Source organism: Tauraco erythrolophus, chromosome 7, assembly GCF_009769465.1.
Source record: "Tauraco erythrolophus isolate bTauEry1 chromosome 7, bTauEry1.pri, whole genome shotgun sequence".
Taxonomy (NCBI): Eukaryota; Metazoa; Chordata; class Aves; order Musophagiformes; family Musophagidae; genus Tauraco; species Tauraco erythrolophus.
The window spans coordinates 26,344,383-26,366,620 of NC_141471.1; the positions used below are offsets into that span (position 1 = coordinate 26,344,383).

Sequence of the window (22,238 nt, forward strand, 5' to 3'; positions counted from 1 at the left end):
TCTCAGACTAAAAAGCATGTTGTGATGGTATTTTTCAACACATCTAATTAAAGGTGTATTTGTATTTAGAATACATATCTGTCTTAATTGGCTGTGTCCTGTATAAATCTTTTTGACCATATGAATGAATGATGCTTTTGCATGAAGAGCACAGTATCTTATCTAATCTAACTGAACATATCTGGCCTGTATATGGTAAGCTTGAGGGTCCAGTGCTTTTTTTTTTGCTTTCTTTTTTTAGAGGAAATTCTTTAGGTAATGTAATGCAAGATAATTTAGCTGTAAGTTTTACGGTTCATTGGAATTCTTTGAGTAAAAAAAAATTATTAAACTTTGATTGCATGAGAAGATTGAACAGCACAGACATGACCACTCAACTTGTTTCCATTTTAATTTTGAATAAGGAGGACAAGACAGAGTTTGAGACCAAAGTGATAGGAAAAAGTATTGGGAACACTTAAATTTCAGTGTTTCACATCTCTCTGAATATTACGAATACTTTCACTTCATTTCATACTTTCAGGCCCATTGTGCAGTTCATTAATTTCACAGGCTACTTTGTCAATCCTATGTGAAGGTAACCTGATGCTCATAAAACGTTAAAAAAGGCATCCCATTAAGAAATTCACTGAGGACATACTTTTGCAAGATGTTTCGGTGTGTGATTAAACTGTTGCTGTGAAGTCCAGGAGAAAAATTATCTGAGGGTTTAGTAGTTACCCATTGTGAAGTTCTTTTGTTCTTTTTATTTTTTTCCTCAGGTTATTGAAGAGCAAAATGAGCATATACGGGAGCTTGAAGCCCAGGTAGAGTGTCTGAAAAGTGATCAAGAACGTGTGAAGAAAAAAAACAATGAGGAAGTAGAGCAGTTGAATGATGTAATTGATAAGCTTCAGCAGGAACTGGCAAATATTGAACAAAAAGTACCTGCAGACATTGCTGCTTTTCAAGAAGATGCTGACAGTCTGAAACACACACTTGAAACTGTTTTGGCGGAAAAAGAAGCTTTGGAGAAGCAAGTAGAAAACATGAATGTAGAGACATCTCGAACAAAGAGTGAGCTTGAGGAAACGAACTTAAAAATGAACCAGCTAAAGCAAGAAATAAGTATGTTAAAAAAAGAGCATGAAAGAATAACAGAGAAGTATAAGTGTGCACTGATGAAATATGACAGGGAAAAAACAGAAGACAGGAGCTATGGGAAAACTGAAAAAGTGGAAGAAGGTTCATGTGAGAAGATAGAGTTACTAGATCAAACCCAACTTAGGTCTTCAGATGAAAATACAGGAGTCACCATTAGCAAGATGGAGATACAACTGCAGCAACTTCAGGCATGCCTTAAAGAAAAAGATTCAGAACTGTGCCGGTCCTACAATGAAATAAAAGACCTGAAAGAGAAGGGCAAAGCTGAAAGAGAAACCCTGAAAAAGAAGATAGTAGAACTGGAAAAGACACTTGTGGAAAAAGTTGCTGCTGCTCTTGTGAGTCAGGTTCAGCTAAATGCAGTTCAAGAGCAAAAGAAGTTCATGCAGGCAATTCAGGAAGCTTCAGAATGTGTGGAGGAAGCAAGCAAGAATGCCCAAACAGCGAGTTTGAGTAACAGAACTGAAAATGAGACAGAATCAAAATTATCACTCTTAACACAGAGGCTTAGTGAGATGGAAGACCAACTGGCAACAGTAAATCATAACTTGGAGCTAGAAAAAGAAAACGTAAAAATTGCACAAAAGGAAGCTAAAGTGAAAGAAGAAAGACTCTTAAAACTTCAGCAATTACTAGAAGAAGTCCAAGAAGAGCACAAAGGAAAGATTCATAAATACATTAAGCAAGAAGAAACGCAGTCATATCAGGTAATTAGATACTATTTTCTTTTGACTTGTTTTCACTAAAATCAGTTCTTTTATGTAAACTACAGTGAATGAAACGCTTCTTAATGAGACTAATGATAGGAATATTCCGCTGTGTGGGGTAGATCGGTAGATCTTAATTTCTGTATTATTCCTGAATATACAAAAAAAAGATGCTATTTTACATGAACTCCACTATCAGTTTCTGTTTTGCATTAAAAATACATTACCTTTTCATGAATGTAGGGTGATTTTGAATTTTGAACATATATTTTCTTATTCTTACTTTTAACTGACATAGAATGGAGTGAATTACACCTCTGCATGGTGCGGAGGTAGAGACATAAAAATTAAAATTATAAAAATTATCTAAGCAAAGGTTCCATATGGTAAGGGAGTGATCGCAATTTGTCTGTACAGTTTTGGGGTTTTTTGTTAATGTTTTTATATGCTTTGATTTTGGTTTACTTCTGCTTGCTTTCCAGCCTTAATTCGAAAGATATTTTCCATCAGTAGCTTTTACCAGTATACATGATTTGTCGTGATTTCATACACCACTGATTATGTTCAATCTGAATTTAAAACCTTCAAAGCTCTTCATAGCCCAAACATGGGCTTGATTACAGAAACTCTTAAGTTCAGAGACCCCATGGAACCCAGTGCTGGACCAGAAAAGTTTTAAGACCTTTTGTCCAAATTAGTTTGAATGAATATCATAAATGTCTTACAGATTCCATAATACTATCGGACTTCATTTCCTACTCTCTGTTGACCGTCTTCCCCATGTTTTCTACATGATGTAGCCAATTTCTCCTTGCAGTGCAGTAAACTGTAAGAAGACAGTTTTTCCTCCCATACTTACCCAGATTGTGGGAGTTAATCTAGGAAAATGGTCTTTCAGTCTTAAACATACGTTTGTTTTCCCTGATAAGTCTCTTCGTCTGTGGCTTTAGTAAATTGGTGTTATCAGTGCTGTTAATACTTGATTATTTGCAGAGTCTTCACCGTTTTCCATTATCTTGTGTTGCCATGTAGGAACAAGCACAACTGATGGAAAGTCAAAAAGAAAATGTGCTTATTAATGAACTTGAACTAAAGAAAGCTAAAGAAGAGGCAGCTGCTGCTAAGGAAGAACTGAGCACTTACAGAGAAAAGGCAGAAAAACTTCAGCAAGATCTAGCAGTAAGAACCAGATTGCTCCATCATGTATTTAAAGCAAATTATTATACAGGACTTACTGTACATTTATGCATGCTATATTTTTTTAATCTTGTGCTGAGAATGCCACTAAGAAAAACAATCACTCAGTACCTACTGTCATTAGAATAGAGCTGATGCTGTAGACCAAATCTTCATTTGTTGCCAAAGGACATAGTTTTACAGTCCACTGTAGTGTAACTGTAGATCTAGATCTTCTGTTTCTTAGGAGATAATATTTGTTACTGTGTGTCATAAAAAACTGCTTTAAAATAGGTCTAAACTGAGCTCTAATGATATAGAGGTTGTTTGGGTTTTAGATGGGGTTTTTTTCAAGTATTTGGCAGGACTGCAATTCACATTCTCTATGTTTACAGGTAAAAGAAGCAAGTCTAGTACATCTTAAGGAAGACCTGTGCAAAGTCAAAGAGAACCTAGTTCAAGCAGAAGAGAAACTTGCAAGTTATGTGAGAAAGGACAAGGAAATGGCAAAAACTGAATGCAAAAAGGATGCAGAAATATTGTGTGATTTGTCAACCAGTGAACCTACTTTAATTAGAAAAAGCTCATCATCACAGACAGACAAGAGAGTGGAAATCAACAGCTGTATCCAAACTTCACCAGTCCTTGTTAAAAATGCAGAAATCCAAATTGATTTGCAAAATGGTTGTTCTTCAGAGGAGATTGCAGAGATCATAAGAGAATTTACGGAAAAAATTGACCAAATGCAAGAACTCCACGCTGCTGAAATCATGGACATGGAGACAAGGCATATCTCTGAATCTGAAGCATTAAAGAGGGAGAAGTTTGTTGCAGTGCAAGTATTGACTGAAGAATGTAACACTTTAAAGGAAGTCATAGAAACTCTACGAGCTAAAGAGGTATGTATCCTATTTTATGTTCATTGCACTGCTTCGGTTCGTGCTTTTGCTTCTGCTACAGAAATTCCCATTTGAAGTCTGTTAAGTATGAACCACCATTAATGTTCAGTGTAAAACTTTAAGTGTTCTGATGTTTCCACTGCCTAGGGAGAGATTGTAAACTGCTTCATCAGCAATTTAAGTTTGGGAGCGTGCTTGACTATCAGATGCTTCCTTGGGCTACTGCCTTGGACCTGTCCTGCTCTGTGAAGTGAGGACAAATGTTGGCCGCTCTGTTGAATGCCATCTTTCTCATCTTCATTTTGATTCCTTTGATTGCAGGGAAAACTGAACAAAGAGGCTCATATCGTTTCCTGCTCCTTAGAGTTAGCTCCCTTATTGTGAGTAGGTGTGGGTGATTAAAGATTTGATTCTTTTCTAAATACAGGGAATCCCAGTTTCTGGATTAGCACGTTCTCCACCATATCAAACTAGAGACGGAGGTTCTAGTGGTAAGCAACTTGCTTTTATAGATTTCAAACAGCATTATAAATGAAATCTGCTTTTTTAGTATAAAGTTTACTGTTAAAGAGTTTGTGTTCTAAGAAATAAAAAAATTACTCCCCAGATTGAAGCAGATGCATGTCGCACTAAGAAAAGATGCTGAGTGTGGCATGTCTATTAATTTGACATGGAAGGAAATTACTAAAGTTGAGATGGGTTGAGTTGAGGCATCAGATGCTAATTTTTTTCTTCCCAGTGAAGTTGCTATATTCTTCTTACATATTCCATTATCTCTTCAGCATAGCTTCATCATCTCTTGACAGAATTTAAAGCTACAGCTCCCTAGCAATGGGAGATGATGACAGGTACTGACTTCACAAAGAGCAATAAAAATGATTAATATGATCCTTTTCATAGGCAAAGGCTAAGAAAGAGAATTTGTTAGAAGTGTTTGTGCAAGTAGTTGTTCCTCTTTTAGAACTAAACTAGGATTTTTAAGTTTGAAGTTTTGGAAGGTTTTGTAGTTTTATTTTGCTGTTAACTGCTTTGAAACTGAAAAACTATAAAACCAGTGGTCACCAGGCTTAGAATCAACTGTGGTGACATGCAACCACCTGTTACAACAACAGACAAAAATAGTTTTTTGATGCCTGTTCTTCAAAGTGTCACAGTAATCCAGCTTTCATGTTTTTCTTTCCTTTTATTTTAGACTCCAGTTCAGACTGGAGCCAAGGAATGTATCTTGCTCAGACCCAGGGATCTGACACGATATCTGAAGGAATAGATGAAGGTGAAACTTCAACAGATTTACTTCCTAAAAAAATAAAGGTAAAGTAGAGCTGATCATTTTTATTATGGAACAAGAGCGATACTACTGGAAGCTTAGATTGACTGCTTCTTGATTAGTGAACAGCGAGTCTTTTAGATAAGTTTTAAAGTGTTGACTATTTTAATGCATTTTATAATACTTCTGATATTCTGTGCATTTTTATTAGAAATGCCTGTAGCTAGCAAAATAGCTTTTGATGAAAGAATAGGCTGTTTCATTTGAAATTGAATCTTTCACAGAAATTCATGTTAGATTAGTTTAAATGAGTTTTGTACTATTTATTGTCGTTACTGTATATTAATGATAATATCATAACCATACATTACATAATTTTATAGATTGTGTTATTATAGGTGTAGAGCAATATCTATATTATGCAAGTAAACAAATATGTTTATAATAAACGGCAAGGATATCATGCTTTTAATTACATTAAAAAAAAAAAAAAGCAAGTCTTTTTCAACAAAGCCCTAGCTTAACAGTGATTTTAAAAAGTGAATTGAAAACTCACCTGGAAGCTTCCCAGAACTTTGTTTTTAAAATGTCAGCTTCCATCAGCAACCATTTTAAAATTTGGGTATTGATTTGACTGATGAACTTTGGGAATTTTTATTTGAAACCAAGGAAAAATAAACTTATTAAATTAAATAAGTTGTACTGTGAGGCAGATACAAAGAACTGTCTAGTTCAGACTGTCTAGCAGACACTACTGTTTGTGATATGAGGAAGCATAGATAATTTCATTATGCTGATCAATTTAGAAGTATGTATTAAATATTAAATAGGTATTAAATAAGATTATGATTATTATTGTTGTTGTTACTATTATTATGACTGGAATTACTGATTTCTTTTTGTATTGTAGGGTTTGCTAAGAGCAGTCCATCATGAAGGCGTACAGGTGCTATCTCTCACTGAATTTCCATATGGTGAAAGAGAAATGCCACCTCTTAAGCAAGAGCCAGAATCTTGGCATGAGGAAAGGAAAGCTTTTCTAAGCACCATTTCATCTTTGAAAGACCTGATTGCAAAAATGCAATTTCATGGCGAAGCTGAGGTATAAATAATATCATAAGATTCTATCTAAATCAAAAATAATTTATGATAACCTTACAAGGCACATTGACAATTTATTTATAAATGCTCTAAATATACTGCTACAAGGCAAAATACTCAAAAATATACAGTAAAATTGCATGTCCCACTTTCTGGTACATAAAATATATCTTAAATTACAGCTTGCATTTGTTCTTCTGTGTATTGATAGCTTTTGACGTATAGATCCACTTTAAAACTAATTCTATTTTGAAAGCGTGTTTCCATAGCAGTTAAAGTAGATCTTGTTTAATGTTGTTATTTATTGGATGCTATTAAAAAGATACTGTAGTGAGAGAAAAGAGGGGAAAATTGTTTAAAATATAAAACAAAATTAATATTAATCAGTAATCTCTTAAAACTTATTAGGACTTGCCTGTCTAATTAACCTCATTTAGGCTTTAGGGTATATGTAGGTGATTTCTGTTACTTCGCATTTCCTTAAGCATGCAAAGTGGGGGGATTAACTTTATATCATTATAAAATTAAATCTTCATACACAGTATCTGCACACTACCACATAGATCTGCGAGAGTCTAGGAACAGAAGATACACACATGTAACAACATAAAAATTAAAGGATAGTGTGATACAGTAGCATAAATAATAACTACATAGGGCTAAGTTGTCAGGTTTTTTTCATAAGGTGAATTGTTTCCATCTAATGTTTTTTATACTGCTGTAGATTTTTGCAAGCTCTGAATCTCCTGAGGCATCTCAGACTGGCGAGGAGAACTTCTGCGTGCTATTCAACAGCTTTTTGTGAGAGAACAAAATGTTCTTCTTGCTGCGTTTCAAACTGAACTTGCAGAGCGGGGTGTAAGAGAGCAGTGATATTGATGAATCAGTTAGAGCACAGACTACAAGAGCAGGTAATATAAAACATACTTAGTCAAAGTGTGTTTTTCTACATTAGAGTTGTAATTTCGACTATGTAAATCCATTAGAAAATATAGATATTAATAGTAGTTTTCACAGTCTAAGGGTGAAAACAAAGTTTAAGACTTGTAGGAAGAAGAGGTGTCTTGAAAAAGAAAAACTGGTGTGGTTGGGGAGAGATTTCTGGGTGCACAAGCTATAGAAAAAATACAGCCTTCAGAGATTAATTTGAATTAAACATAGTTGTCCTAAACTTGATTTCTATAGTTAATTAGAATTATTTTACACTGCCTAAGAGAAAAGGTTGCTTATATATGAAGCAGTTGTAAGGAGAAAAGTGATAAGGCTGCTATTGGACAGAGAGAGGTCAGTTCTCTCCTCTGGGGCATGGAAGGATAGTGAGAAAAATTGCAGTTTGCCATAAAGCTAATAGTTCTTTTGATTCTATAATTTTGATGCCTAGTAGAGAAATTAAAAAAATACAAGCAGTTATTTCCAGTATTATAATATTGCATTAGTTATGACTTAATTGAAAATGCTTTGGATGTATATGCCCTATGAATATATGAGTAAATGTAATATCCACACCATAGATATTCTAATAAATCTAGAGTTTTACTTTTAAATATGTTTCTGACGCTAATAGGCTACTACCAGAGAGCAGCAATGGACTGTCTTCAGAATGCAGACAGAAGAAGTTTGCTGATGGAAATTCAAGTATTACATGCGCAGATGAACAGTAAGAAAAATAACCCAAAGAGAGAACAAGAGATTGATTCAAAAAGCCAAGGTGACTTGTGGTGTAATATATGTCTGTTGCCAATGCTTTCATGGCAGTGCTCATAACATCGTAGCCAAAGAACTGTGGCTTTTTTTGCTCTCTGATTTTGATATTCATGTTCTGAGCATACTTAGTTTTCATCTTTTTCAATCTTACTGGAGTAATTTTGCAAAAAGTTAAGGTATAGTCTATCTTCTGATGATTTGTATGAAATCGAAAGTGGTGCAAAGTATTTTAAGGTTATTTTCCATGTATGCGCTTCAGTGTTTAGGTTCAGCAACTCTGAATTGCCTAAGTTGAATGGTCAGTCATAATGAGTAAACTAAGAAGCGAAAAGAATGAACAGCAAAATGTTTGGAGAACAGATATGCTTTAAAATTAAGCAAATGCTCACTGTCAGTGTTTTGTCACAAATATACATACCTACCTAACTTCAGTTATGTTAGTTGTAGTGCAAATGATACATTTTGATATAGTTGCGCTCATAGTCTTTTGAAGACTTTTAAGAGTTGAAATAATTTCTTGCAAAGTATGAAATGTATTCCAGTAAAAAGGCATGGTTTTGCTTTCACTCCACTATTTAAAGAAAATATTATTTTAAAATATCACTCTTAGTGATAGCCTTGTGGTTATTCTCTATACTAGGGGAAACTTTACAGATAGACAGTGTTGTTCGTTGATGAAGTAATTTCCGTATTAATGGTACTCTCATTAGAAATGCTGGAGTATAATATGCAGCAGAAGCAATCACAGATACTGGAGATGCAAGTGGAGCTCCGGAGTATGAAGGACAGAGCAGCAGAGCTTCAGGACAGCTGAATTCAGAGAGAATGATGGGTGCTGAGCTGAAGAATGAACTTGCACAAGCCAAACTAGAGCTTGAAACAACCCTTAAAGCACAGCACAAGCACTTCAAGGACCTAGAAACCATCAGGTGCGGCTTTCAGGGACCAAATTTTGTGTTGACAATGAAAATGATCTTTTGTATGTTGTCTTAAATCGAAAATTATTGATTTTATTATGGAAGTTGATCTCGGGTAATGTAAATGCTTCTCAGTTTTTTCTGTAAAACGTGCTGACAGAAAATGGACTTCTGTTCCATTTGACAAAAAATGTTATTCTATAGATTAAGAAGATCTGATTCATAGTTTGATTTATGATTTATTAATATCAGTTTCTTTAAAATTTTGACACATTAGAGTACTGTGTATGAGCTAATTAGTATACTATATTTATTAAAGGTTTCTCTGCTTCTGAAACTGAACACGGAGGAAAAAATTGCAGAGTTAAGATGAGTTTGTATTAAAATACAACAACACGTTATCAGTAGGGTAAAACTAAACTGTCTCACAGCAGTCTAATCCCAGCTCATGTTCCCTCTTAGTGGCTGAACAATCCATCGCTTGGTGAATTCTGCTTCACAATGGTAGGAAAAGCTGACATCAAAGGATTAAAAAGCGACGTTATTATGAATGCTTGTACTTTGCCAAGTACTACCAGATGAAATTCTATAACTTCTAAGTGTTGATTTGGCATGGTCAACAGCAGAGGTACCAGGCCAATATTTGACACTCAGGAAAGCCGTTATTATTTGTGCCTTTACCAGATGGAAATGCCCATGTATAGTATCTTAATGTTCAGCTCAGAGATAACAAATTAAGACAGACTTTAAACCAGTATTACTTTATGGATTACTTTATAGCTTTTATAGACCATCAGGGGCAAGATTCTTTTGCTTCAGTGCACAAGATGTAATAAATATGAAGTAACTCTTGTTACTGTGATTAGATTAGAGCCATTGTCTAATCTAAAGGTTGCCCATATCTCTCTTAGGACTGAAGTTAAAGAAAAAGCAGCAGAGCTAGATATTCTCAAGGATACAATGGCCAGTGAACAGAAAAAATCAAGAGAACTACAGTGGGCTTTGGAAAAGGAAAAAGCTAAAATGGAACGCAGTGAGGAGAGAGGAAGAGAAGATCTTGAGGTATTCCATAATCTCAAACAGCCTGGAACATCAAGGAACATGCAAATATTGTTTTGGTTAACATTTCATCTCAGCTTACATTTTTGTCCAATGTGTGCTCCATGTTCTGTCTTGAACAACAGTATTACATCATCATGAGCTGAATAAAGATGTATAGAAGCTGTGTGGCAAAGAAAGAAAAAGGCCTGATGCACATTCCATGTAAATCTATGGGAATTTTACAACTGCACTTGTCAGGTCCCCGATGAAAAGATTCAATCTTTGTATAATAGCCCTCAGATATTTAAGGGGACAGGACAGTGCTAACATTACAAGCCTACAAATACTTGAGAAAAGATGGGGGGAAGTGGGGGAAGGGCTCTTTACATTATGTGTTGGGTGATAGAACACGAGGACATGGGTATAAGCTTAGTCAAGGGAGATTCAGGTTGGATGTTAGGAAGTATTTCTTCTCTGAAAGGGTTGTCAGCCACTGGAATAGGCTGCCCAGGGAGGTGGTTGAGTCCCCATCCCTGGATGTGTTTAAGAATAGGGTGGATGATCTACTTGAGGATATGGTTTGATGGGGATTAGGGATGGTTGGACTCGAATGATCTCTAAGGTCTTTTCCAACCTAGAAATCTATGCATCTATGAACATGGCTACACCTCAGCCCTCACCACAACCTAACTCATAAAAGAGTATTCAAGAATATCATTTAAGGAAATATATTGTTTGTCTTCATTTTAAAAGTCAATTCATCTCATGAAAACCAAACTAGGGAGTTTACTTTAGGAGAAAATGCATTAGTAGCTTCCTTGATTACCTCTGCAGTATAGTGAGAATACAGTGAGGGAGAGAGCAGGTGACCTGGTACAGGTATTAAGACAAAAAGGAATCACTTTGACAGTGTAGGTTTATTTACATCTTGAAATCTTGACTTGCAAAATCACTCTCATGGTTTTTAGAAAGTAAAATCAGCTAGTTATCCTTCACTATCTGAACTACAGCTGTTTGTATCTCATTAAAAAGTATATGTTACAAATCTTCTTCTTTTATGAGATGGTCATGCGTTTTAATATCAGACGTAACTGAAGCATTCAGAGTATTGTCATATTAGTCGTGAATAGTAAACCCTGTTAAAAACAGCATGTTTAGATGGTAGTCATGTTTGCAGTTTGCAGAAGATAATAGAAAGCATACACAACTGGCTTTAATCAGTTCTTTTCTTCTGCTTCTTATGGAAGGATTAAAATTTTCACTTGAAGATCAAAAACAAAAGAACTTACAGTTAACTAAACTTTTGGAAGCAAGAGAAACAGCTGTCAACTGATTTGCAACAGAAGATTGAATCCCTAGAAGCACTCAGTGCTGCCCAGCTGTCAAATGAACGAGGCCGTAATTTGAGTTGCAGGTACTTCTTGGAATCAGAGAAGGTGTCGAGCTCTTGAAATAAGCAGTGCCCTAGAAAGGGAAAAAGAAGCTGTGTGCTCAGCTTCAAAGTGCTGAAGATAAGGGACAAGCTGGAACACCTAATCCATCTGAGGAATTACTTAAAGAGCTACAGAAACAAATGGATGAAAAGCATGACCGTGTAGTGGAGTTAGTAAGTGAGATGGAGAAGTATAAACTGGAATCTGTGCAAGTGAGACAGCAAATGGAAAAAGAAAGGCAAATCCAGAGGAGAGCATTACAAACAGAACAAGATGCTAACATAATAGCACAGAAGAAACTCCATGAACTGGAGTCCAAAGTAGAAGACCTTCAGTGGCAACTTGGAGAAAAGAAACAAGAAGTTCATAAATTAGGGAATGAAACAAAGAAGTTGCAGGAAATAATCCAAGAACTACAGAAAAAAGAGCAGGAGAATGAAGGAAGAAGGGAAGCTGAAAGGACACCAAGCCACAATCCAAATGAGGTACAGTAGGACTGAGAGAAATGTGTAATACTAAAGTGTGTAATTTAACTTTTAATTCTTTTGCTCAGTTAGCGTTGTGTGTCGCTGTGCCTTTAGTCAATCTGTAAAACAACCTACAGATTACAAAATACGGGCACCAGGGAAAAGGAAAGCATTCCAATTTTGCTACCTAAAACTATTCACACACATCCACTGAGAACGAAGCTGTAAAGATGTGTAAGGAGAAGCATAAGCAGGAGAAATGCATCTGAATGTATAGACACACCTTATGTCTCAGTATAGGAAAAGAACATTGCCTGTGCCCAGTCACAGAAACGAGCTATTCCTTCTCAGGAATGCTCCAGGTCGGTGCTCTTAATCTTTAGCTCATAAACCACAAGTGGTCTTTGAAACATTTAAAAGTGATCTCCCAACAACTTCTATAATTAAATGAGTGATCAAACAAACATATGCATGAATATGCATCTGTTAGCAAACAAAATAGGAAGAAATCAAGGTAAAAAATTAATTTCATAATTTAGCCTAATTTTTAGATGAATGAAAGTTGAAACCACGGTTGCCTGTAAATTTTTCTCTGTCATAAAAGTTTTGCAAAGTTTTTAAATTATTTTTAAATTACTTAAAATTCTTTAGAAGCTTCCCTTTAAGAGATAAGTGTTGCTGAGTGGGTGATTTGTGGGTAGTCCTAGAGAGGGTTGAGCGGATACTTGCCTCTCTGCTGACCATGCTTTCACCTATCCTGCTAATATTCCGTGCTTTTTGGCAGATGTCTGTGGAGCCAGGAAGGGAATCTTTCTCTTCATATAAGTTGGCTGCTGTTTTTATTCTTCTGAAGCATTGGAAACTACCCACAGCAAGAGGCAGGATGTGACCTGCCGGCCTCACCAAGGTCTCTCCACTTTGGAGTGCCTGGAGCACCTCCTCCTCCTCCTTCACTGACCTTGGTGTCTGCAGAGTTGTTTCTGTCACATATTCTCACTCCTCTCTTTGGCTGCAGTTGCTGTTGCGCAATAGCTTTTTCCCCTTTTAAAATATGTTATTCCGGAGGCGCTACCACCGTTGCTGATGGGCTCAGCCATGGCTAGTGGCAGGTCCATTTTGGAGCCGGCTGGCATTGGCTTTGTCAGACACAGGGGAAGCTTCCAGCAGCTTCTCACAGAAGCCACCCCTGTTGCCCTCCTGCTACCAAAACCTTGCCACACAAACCCAATGCACATTTATAACACTTTGCTTTTTTTTTCTTATTGGTACCACACCATGGTCAAATATCCAAAGGCACAGCTATAGACAGGTTTCTTTGGGATGGCTAGCAGTTCTGCCATGGCCAGTGTCGAGGGGGTATGAGTTGGGGTGAGGAGCACATGTTCAATGCATTACTTCACTTGTGGCAGCATCAGTGGTATGGTTGCCTGGGGACAGATTTCCATGACCATGATGGGCTTTTCCAGTCCTGTTCCTCTGACTGTGAATTGGTCACCAAAACTCTTGGACTCCGTTGCCCAAATTCCATGCACAACTGGTAAAGGAGCTGCTGACGAAAGAGGCAGAAAGGCTGAATGGCTTCTTGTCAGCTGAATTTGGTGAATGGATTCACACTGTAGCTGTATGATTGACAGATTTTAGTCGAGAGGCATCACAGTATGCCATTCACAAATAATAGTTTAGTGGTACACTGCAACAGTAATGTAGTCACACTAAACTTCTTTCTGTGTCAGCATTGTTTGTGCTTCAATTTCTGAGTGTTTTGGAATCAAACGTTTCCATTTTAAAGCACTATTATATATAAAGTTCCAGTTATATATAAAAATACATATTTATGTACAGACTACTTGGGATACAGCCAATGACAGAACAAGAAATTGGATTCTCCAGCAAAAAATGGAAGGAGCTGAGACGAATGAATCAACCTACCCCACGCTGACAGGAGGAGGAGATCTCTCTGCCGCTACTGAAATTCTGGAAAATGTCAGGCAAAAGCTGCAAATCACATCTCCAAAGCTGAAGCATTTGGCTCAGAAAGCTGCTAGCAGGTTAGGCCAGTCTTCAGCTACTTGGTTTTGTTAATAGCAACCAACAAGCTAATATATTGGATTTTAATCATAATTCACAGACTGCAAGCCTAACTAATTTTGGGGTTGTTCTAGTTTTATAGTATTTGCCATTACTTGACGTACGCTGATGCATCACAGGATCACAGAGTATCAAATGCTGCTCTGTATCTTACGTATTTAATATCGTCCTTTGTAAGTCACAGCAAAATTGTCTTTTTTCTCAGCAAAGTGATAAACTTTATTTGAGTATGGTGTATAGGTGGAAGATCATTTTTAAGCAATTCAGTAATTAAATAATTCACTGTAAAAGAGGATGAATATAGAGATTATTGCTATGGATCACCTCCCTCACTCTGCCCCTGGAAGAAATTAATGCGTTATAGTCAAGTGATTCTTATTTTCTTGGGTTACTATCTTCTTAAGAAAAGAAAAAAAATAGCATAGTACCAAGTTTATGGGAGGTTTGAATCTGTTTTTATTTTTCTGTCATGGTGATTTAATATTAAGTATTTATTCTGAAACATTTGGGCAAAACGGAATGCTTTATATCTTGAAAATATCCTAAGATTTTGCTCACACAAATTTAACAAATTTCTGGGAAGCAGAGCCACATTTCTAAATGTGCTTCACATAGAAAATCCTTTTCTCAAAATTAGTTGAAACTGTTCTTTGCAAATTCTATATAAAATTGAGCCAATTTAATTTAGAGTCACTGAGCAGTCTTGAAAATGTTGCCATGTCTCCAGTAACTATGCTGACATGATTTGCTGAAGTCCCAACACGTATGGATCGATGGAAAGTCCTATCAGTCTGTCTCATGGTGTCAGACATACCTGCTGTTGAAACTGTCACTTCTGTTTCAGATTACAGTTTGAAGCAGCAGATGATCAAGACTTCATTGCAATACAAAATGCTATCGAAGAAGTTATTTCAGAGCTGCAAAAACTGCCTGGATTGTCCTATCTGGAAGAGGTGAGAGTGCGATGTTGTAACTTGATGATGAGCTGTGAGTGGAAATCAGCAAGAAGCTGTTAAGTCTGTACTTACCCAGATCTATAGTTTATAGAGGAAAATCTGCTCCAGTGCCAATTGGGAATTGGTGATATGTAAAAACCCCTTTCCTTCTATTTTTTGATTTTAATTACCTTAAAAATGAATTTTCAACTTTAAAATTAAAACTTTTCAAGCTTAATTATACTTTTTTTAATTTTGTGGCTTTTTCTTTAAGAAAATGTATTTTCCTTTCAGCAGTGTTGTTGTAACAGAGGAAACTTTACTCGGTACTTCCTGATGTTAAAATCAACACTTAATATTTACTATATTGTGTTGATACAACACATTTTCTTAAACTGCCCTGTATTTACCAAAGGAAAGGCAGTAGAAGATTGAGTAGTGTGCACCTGTGTAAAAAACGTAATGAAGTAAGCTGTTACAAAGACTTGAGCAATATTTGATTTAACTGAGCTTGGCTAGGTCCTACCTGCATTTTCAGTAAGTGTTTTTCAACATGAAAAAAAAAAAACCTCTGTGGCTTTTCTTTTCCTCTAAGTTAGATAAACCTAAACATAGTAGACAAGCTTGTGCGTTGTTGTGTAGCTGGTACGATTGAGCTTGCGTGGCAGTATTCTGCTGCGGGATACAGGATAAGCATAGAAGAGGAATTCACGTTAATCTGTGGTTCGCATGTACACTTATGTTTTCTTTATATAAGTAACTACAAAGTTATTGTCACTCTCTACAAAAGTTTGTCAACACCAGGCAGTTATTTTCAAGTTGGTGACTTGCATCTAATGCAAGTTGTGTTTGGTTTTTCCTTTCTTCCTTCTAGCTGAAGCTAGTGCTACCACCAGCGACTCCATCTAGCTCGTTGACTGAGAGACTGCTGAGACAAAATGCTGAGCTGACGGGGCTTTGTCAGCAGGCTGAGTGAAGAAAAGAATAATTTGCGGAATGCTCTTATGAAACTGGAGGAAGAACTGAGAAGATATCAGCAGAGACAACCTTCTGCAGACTACGTATGTCTTCAGTGGCGCAGATCGTAATGATGTGTATATATAGCATAAAAGCATCGTGCTGTGAAATAACCCTAATGCTCTTTGTCCTAGTCGCCTAAGTGGGAGTAATCGAGCTGTCTGTCTTTTTTGGCTTCCTTCCTGCAAGAGTGAATGGGTGTGAGTTGTTCTTGTCCTGTGGTCAAGAGATCTTGACTCTGTTTACTGTAACTTAGTGATTTTATCCAGCTCCCTTTTGTTAACTGCTCTTTCTTTAATTCCATGTGCTTCTCTTTTTGTCTGTATCTCATCACCGTGATGAGTAGCAAATAGATCCAAATACCTTCAAGATCATGGAGCTAGGATGATCCAGTGAGGGGAATTTTTTTGGAGGAAGCTATATTTTTCTAGGAGATTGATCAGTCTCCTAAACTCACTACCTGAGGTGTTAGGATGCAAGAGTAACCTCAAATCCAACCAGTGGATAGTTTTTTTCTCTCAGTAATTTTACAAGCTCTCCATCAAACCAATGACTAGAGTGTCACAGCTCAAGCTTTTTCAAACTGTGTGATTGAAATTCGTTTTCTTTTGTTTTCAGTCTTCTAGACCCTCATCGGATGTTGGAGTTAATATTGATACTCTTGTTGCCTCTGAGAAGGAAATTTTGGAACAGAGAAAAGCTGTCACTGCAGAAGTCTTTGAAGCAAGCTAATGCAGAACTCTCCAAGCTGAGAGCAGAGCTCAGGAGTGAAGGCTTCCTCAGAGAACTGGGATCAGATTATGAAAATGCTGTTTTAAGGGTAGGAAGACTTATTGCCCACACACTAACTACAGCTGCTTTTTCATTTTGATTTGGACTTGTTTCCGTCGTGTTCACTCTGCTTATTCTAAGTAAACAGATACTAATTCCATTTTAAAATTGGCATCCTCAGATACCTGCCTCTCAGTTTCTCTCCCCATGAATGATATTGAGCACCTGTGTTGTCCTTCTGTGTGTGCTCTATTTCTTGCTGCTCAGGTGATCCTCAAATTATGAAGTTACATTCACAAGTGTGAGCAGTAATGCAGTCTTCTCCATGATAGCAAGAATTAATCACAGAAGTGCTGTAGGAGTAATTATGTCAAAAGTCTTAAAACTGTAATGATTCTTAGAGCTTATGGGGCTTTTTTTTTTTTTTTTTCTTGTTGTAGAGAATTTATGGCAAATACCTACGAGCAGAGAGCTTTCGGAAAGCTCTCATATACCAGAAAAAATATTTGCTGCTGTTACTAGGCGGATTCCAGGAGTGTGAAGAAGCCACGCTGGCCCTCATTGCACGAATGGGTGGACAGCCTTCCTACACAGACCTTGAAATCATCACGCATCACTCAAAAGGTTTTACAAGATTTCGCTCTGCAGTCAGAGTGTCCATTGCAATCTCAAGGTAAACTGGAGGAAGTTAGGTACTGAACAGATACAACTGTGCAGTTTAATATATACTTTTCTAGCTTTCTAGTGGAATCTAGAACTTCTCGTGTTCCATCCTGTTTAAATTATACATTTTCGGTAGTCATGAATACAGTAGATACTATATAGGGTGACAAGTTGAGCAGAGCATGGGTAAAATCTGTAATAGGATTATGCAGTCTAATTGTAGCTGAAATAGCTCTGTATTTGATAATCAAGATGGACTGTATTTGATAAAGTCGTAATATTAGAAAAAAGAGTTACTAGCAATTCTAGGGTATGCATTTATTTACAAAGATATTTTCTGCAAATTCTTACATGTAAGCGTAATACAGATTTATGAAATAATTTTATCCATCTGGGTAATCCTTTGAATTGACAAGACTTTGGTCTCAGACTGAGGATGAATAGGAATAGATGAGGAAGAAAAAGTGAAGATTATTACTGTGTAGTACTGCTGTGTTGCCAGCAAACCTTCAAAAGGTTTGAACCCCAAGTGCTTCTGCCTGCTATCGATCTGAGCCTTGTGTGTAGTGTAATTCAAGGAACTAGTCATATACTTGTTGTGAGGCTTTTACTCATAGCACTCTGCAGTTACAATTTTGGGGATGTGACAAGACAAGAAGTATATTTAGTATGACTGTAAAATGCTGATGCCCTGTTGCTCCGGTGCTTGAGCCATTTGCCGTCCTCTTGGACTTACACAGCACCTCTGGAGTCACTAGAATTGCAGATGTGAAGCCGAAAGCGATTTGGACAAAAGATGTTTTTCTTAGGGTTGTGTATATAAGGGCATTTTCTACTTGATCTTCAGGTTTTAGATGCCAATCCATTAATTTTTTTTGATGTTCAAGAAATTCTTACACCTTCTAGAATACAACAAGCAGATTATTTTTAGCAGACTACTTTGTTTATCCTGAAGTTGTTTTGTGGTTTGTTTTTTTTTTATTTGAAATGCAGAATGAAGTTCCTGGTTCGTCGATGGCACAGAGTTACAGGTTCTGGTATACTCAGTATCAATAGGGATGTCTTTAGCCACAACACAGGTAAATCATAGTCCAATAATGACAGAAAAAGGTATTTGCAAGTCACACCACTGCTTAATGGAGATGTTTTTTAATTTGCATTTTCCTTGTGTGGAATGAATGGGGTGCTGTTCCCCACTTCCTTTTGGTATAATTGCTTGGATTAACCTATTTCTCTGATATCTGTGGTGAGCACAGCAACTGTTAGAAACCTGAGAAATAGGTTAGTTTTTACAAACACACACCATCTATTTGCTTTCTCTTCAGTCTTGTTCTGCTCTGTTGTGGGTGGGATTTAAAAACATATGGCAACTTTCCCTATGGAGTGTGTTTGTAAAAACGATTTAGCTGCATCATTGGGTTTCTCGTAAGAGATCTGCACCCCCAGCTCTGAGAGGGGATGCTGAGGGCAGGGACGGACAGAAGAATTGTAGCAACTACAAGTCCTCCGTAGTGGCGACAGAGCCAATTGAGCCTTCTCCCTGGCCTTTTCCTCAGAACAAAATCCTGTCATTCTTCTGTTACAGCTTAAAGTTGGGGAAATCTGGTTTTCTGTTTGCCTTTTTGTAGGAGCCTAAGGAGAATCAGAAGGTTTTTTTATTAATTCCTGGCTGTCTAGGTCTGCACTAAAACCCTGTCCTGATCAGCCTGTGAGAGTTTTCTCATTAACACCAGTGAGGCCAGTATTTCACCTCTGATTTTTCTCTGAAGCAGTCTGAAAGTGGTCTACATTTGTTAAACAACATTTTTGCAATAGGCAAACAGAAAACTCGTTTTTGAGATTCCCAGTTAAGTGCAAAAGGTGTTACTTTTTTTTAGTTTTCAAGACATTGCTTTTTATATTCTAGGTAATGAATTACGCCTGATTCATTCTCCGTAGCATGGATCTTTATGGAGAACAAAGGCATTCCTATAGATCCAGGTCAGACGTGGAGTCTTTTAGATCTCCTGTAAACCTTCAGCATAATAGTGTTTTATTTTAGATTATTATTCTCTGTCAGAACATTGTTTAACTAAATGAATGCATCAGTGCTTACTGCTAAGGTTTGTAATCTTTGATGCCATAAGATTATTACTGTTTTTGTAAGGATGCAAACAAATTACATCTCAGGCCTCCAGCGTGCGTTAGACTTCTGCTGTCTAATGTATGTCATGTCCTTGGAACTGGGGGTAGATGACTGGCTGGAGCTACGTTTACCTGCCTCTGTAGAGTCTAGGCTTTACAACCAAGCAAACCTGTCCACCTTTCTGGCTGACAGCAGAGCGCAGCGCAGAGAGGGGCTGCCTCAGGTGCACTCAGCTGAAGGAAGGGAAGAGCAGGGCCAGGGAAAGCAGGAGCCGCTCGCTGTGGCTGGGGAAGGTCATCTAGTTATGGTGGACTGGAGAGGCATTACCACAGCCTCATGGCCAGAGGCTGGGTGGAAGCTGCTTGGTAGCTCTGCTGCCTGTTCTTGATTTAAACCCTTCTGGTTGGCTGTCCTAAGATGTGATACCAGAGGTATCAATGAAACCAGGTATTTCTCACCAAAGGCAAGGTTTTTAGGAGTGCCATCAGCCTTTGATACTTCATACAGAGTTGTGGGCTCTGAGCTTTACTGAATATCAGATTCTTGCCATTTTGGATCTTTATAACATTTGTAATCTTAGTTTGCGGCAACAATAACAGTTTACATGGAAAAAATGTTTAATCTATTTTAGCCACTTTTGACTTTTACTTATCGAAAGTAATGAAGAGAGACAGAATCCTGTAGAGATGGCTGTGTCCTTGTTCACACAAGCTTCTTAGTAGAAAAGCAAATGTGAATCTACGGCAGCTTCTGCTGCAGTCTCAGTAGGAACTTGCTGGTCGGTCTTTGTCTCAGAGAAATGCAGCAACAAATCAGGTGCAGTAGAAAGAAAAGGCAACTGGGAGAAGTGGTTTCCGTGGGGGAGGCAGTATGGTGGCTTGGGCAGTAAATGGCAGGGAGGTTAAATGGGTATGTGCTGGCTGCCACAGGGGTTAAGTTAAGGGACATGCAGTCAGTAAGGTGTCCCTACTTACAGTATTTTGCTGTGTCTGCTGATGTTTTCGTTTTGTTTGGAATTTTGCTCTTTACAAACATCTATGTTCTTCTGCCCCTAGGTTCCACGGTATGCATGCTGATTTAAACCCAGTCTCTTTCACCTGTCCTCAACTGCAGAACTATGATCCTGAAAGAGCTTTAACAGATTACATCAATCGTCTGGAGGCACTACAAAGGCGACTGGGCAGCGTGCAGTCAGGTGAGGGCTCAGGCAGGCCTCCCTGTGACTCCTGGGCAGCACGGGGCACGCTTCCAAGTTAGGATGCGTGTGCTGGTTCTCTGAGATGCTTAGCAAACATCTTTGATTTTAGGTATTTTCAGCCTTGAACAAGAGGCTATTCTGAGCTGTAGCAAAAAGCTCATTAAAAAGAAAACTCTAATGTTCTTTGAAGGTAGACATACAAGTGTGCTTTAATTACAGATTTTATTGGTAACGCTTTGACTTTCCTTGATCTCTAATAAACGTGCATCAAGGATTCAATTGGCATCTTGCTAAGATTTTTAAGCTAGATGGAGAAAAATGTATCCAAAAGATTGAGCAGTGAGAGTACAATGAGAATTTCTTCTCCTGCCACTAATCTGACAGAAGTTATAGCTTTTTTGTCCCATAGATGATGGTAATTTTTGTGTTGTAAAGGGAATACATCAAGAAAATTGTCAGATCAATGGAACGTAGTTTATCAAACTTGATTTTTTCAGTTACTGTGTTAGTCTTACTTCAGCGTAAAATCCATCATTTGAGGAAGTTTTGTTCTTAAAGATATCCCATGTAACATTTTTCACGCTTATTCATCTAAGTAACATGTCATTGGTGAATTCTCATCTACTTATTCCAAGTAATCTGGATGAAAGTCTTTCTCCCTCTTACAGGTTCGACTTCATACACTCAGTTCCATGCTGGTATGAGAAGATAATAACGCCCTTTCGACATCTCCATCACTGGCAGTGATGTTAATGGATTGCCTTCTGTAAATCTGTGCTCTTTCTGTGCTTTTGTATAATGTGTATATTGTGGGACCAACATGAACACAGCTATACGATTGTATACGGTTCCATCCTGGCACACCCACGCAGACTGGGATTTATGTATATAGGCACTTCGTGTTCATGAAAAAAGAAAAAAAAAATACCCAGAAAACCCACCTCACCATTAAATTACATGTATATTTGTGGAATGCTAATTTAAATGATTAACTTATGAAGTATGTATTTATCAAAAGGGTGCGAAGATGAAACTTGTGTATTAATGAAATTGAGCTACACTCGGTGAAGTTTACTTGCACTTTTTCTGGCAAGGCTACTGAAAATACACGACTCTCGTAACATTTGCTACTGGCAGCGCAGCAGAATATCACTTGTAGAGACCTATTTTTGTAATGGTAGAAGTTTTGAATTTTATGGGTATTTTGTCAAAAGTACTGAAATAAAGATGACTTCATGCTTTTAGCTGTGTTCAAGTACCGTTCCCTTATTCACGCTGAAAAGCTGGCTCCCACCTGCGCTCCTACTCGTGGCGGCTGCCGCTTTACTTTTACAGATTCCAAAACGCTGCCCTTAACAAGAAGGGAGAACAGGTACACGCTTGGTTTCTGAAGACCCTTGTCATGTCTTACAGGGCGGGAAGGGGAGATACTGCACTCCCTCAGTTGCTGTGACTGATACAAACACAAGATTTTGTACCAGTTACCCCTGAGTTTAGAACAGGACAGATGGGGCAAAGCCCTTGCTACAGTAAGCACTGATAAGGGGGGGAGCTCTTTGCGTGACCGAATTCATACTTGAAAGAAA

The 22,238-nt window shown here is 37.5% G+C and overlaps 1 protein-coding gene across 1 annotated transcript in view; it reads left to right on the forward strand.

The window, feature by feature from the left end:
- AKAP9 (A-kinase anchoring protein 9) overlaps positions 1–21,896 on the forward strand; it is a 123,421-nt gene extending 101,525 nt beyond the window's left edge. Inside the window, 29 exon segments of the mRNA XM_086614890.1 lie at positions 762–1,850; positions 2,883–3,029; positions 3,422–3,925; positions 4,353–4,416; positions 5,118–5,236; positions 6,103–6,294; positions 7,018–7,039; positions 7,042–7,155; positions 7,158–7,204; positions 7,869–8,001; positions 8,708–8,800; positions 8,803–8,926; positions 9,826–9,976; positions 11,133–11,264; positions 11,266–11,394; positions 11,396–11,437; positions 11,439–11,873; positions 13,698–13,903; positions 14,788–14,896; positions 15,753–15,830; positions 15,832–15,939; positions 16,514–16,576; positions 16,578–16,715; positions 17,107–17,339; positions 18,323–18,408; positions 19,236–19,263; positions 19,265–19,309; positions 20,510–20,649; positions 21,321–21,896. Coding sequence (XP_086471016.1) covers positions 762–1,850; positions 2,883–3,029; positions 3,422–3,925; positions 4,353–4,416; positions 5,118–5,236; positions 6,103–6,294; positions 7,018–7,039; positions 7,042–7,155; positions 7,158–7,204; positions 7,869–8,001; positions 8,708–8,800; positions 8,803–8,926; positions 9,826–9,976; positions 11,133–11,264; positions 11,266–11,394; positions 11,396–11,437; positions 11,439–11,873; positions 13,698–13,903; positions 14,788–14,896; positions 15,753–15,830; positions 15,832–15,939; positions 16,514–16,576; positions 16,578–16,715; positions 17,107–17,339; positions 18,323–18,408; positions 19,236–19,263; positions 19,265–19,309; positions 20,510–20,649; positions 21,321–21,364 — 4,815 coding nt within the window. The 3' untranslated portion in view covers positions 21,365–21,896.
- The last annotated feature ends 342 nt before the right edge of the window (positions 21,897–22,238 follow it).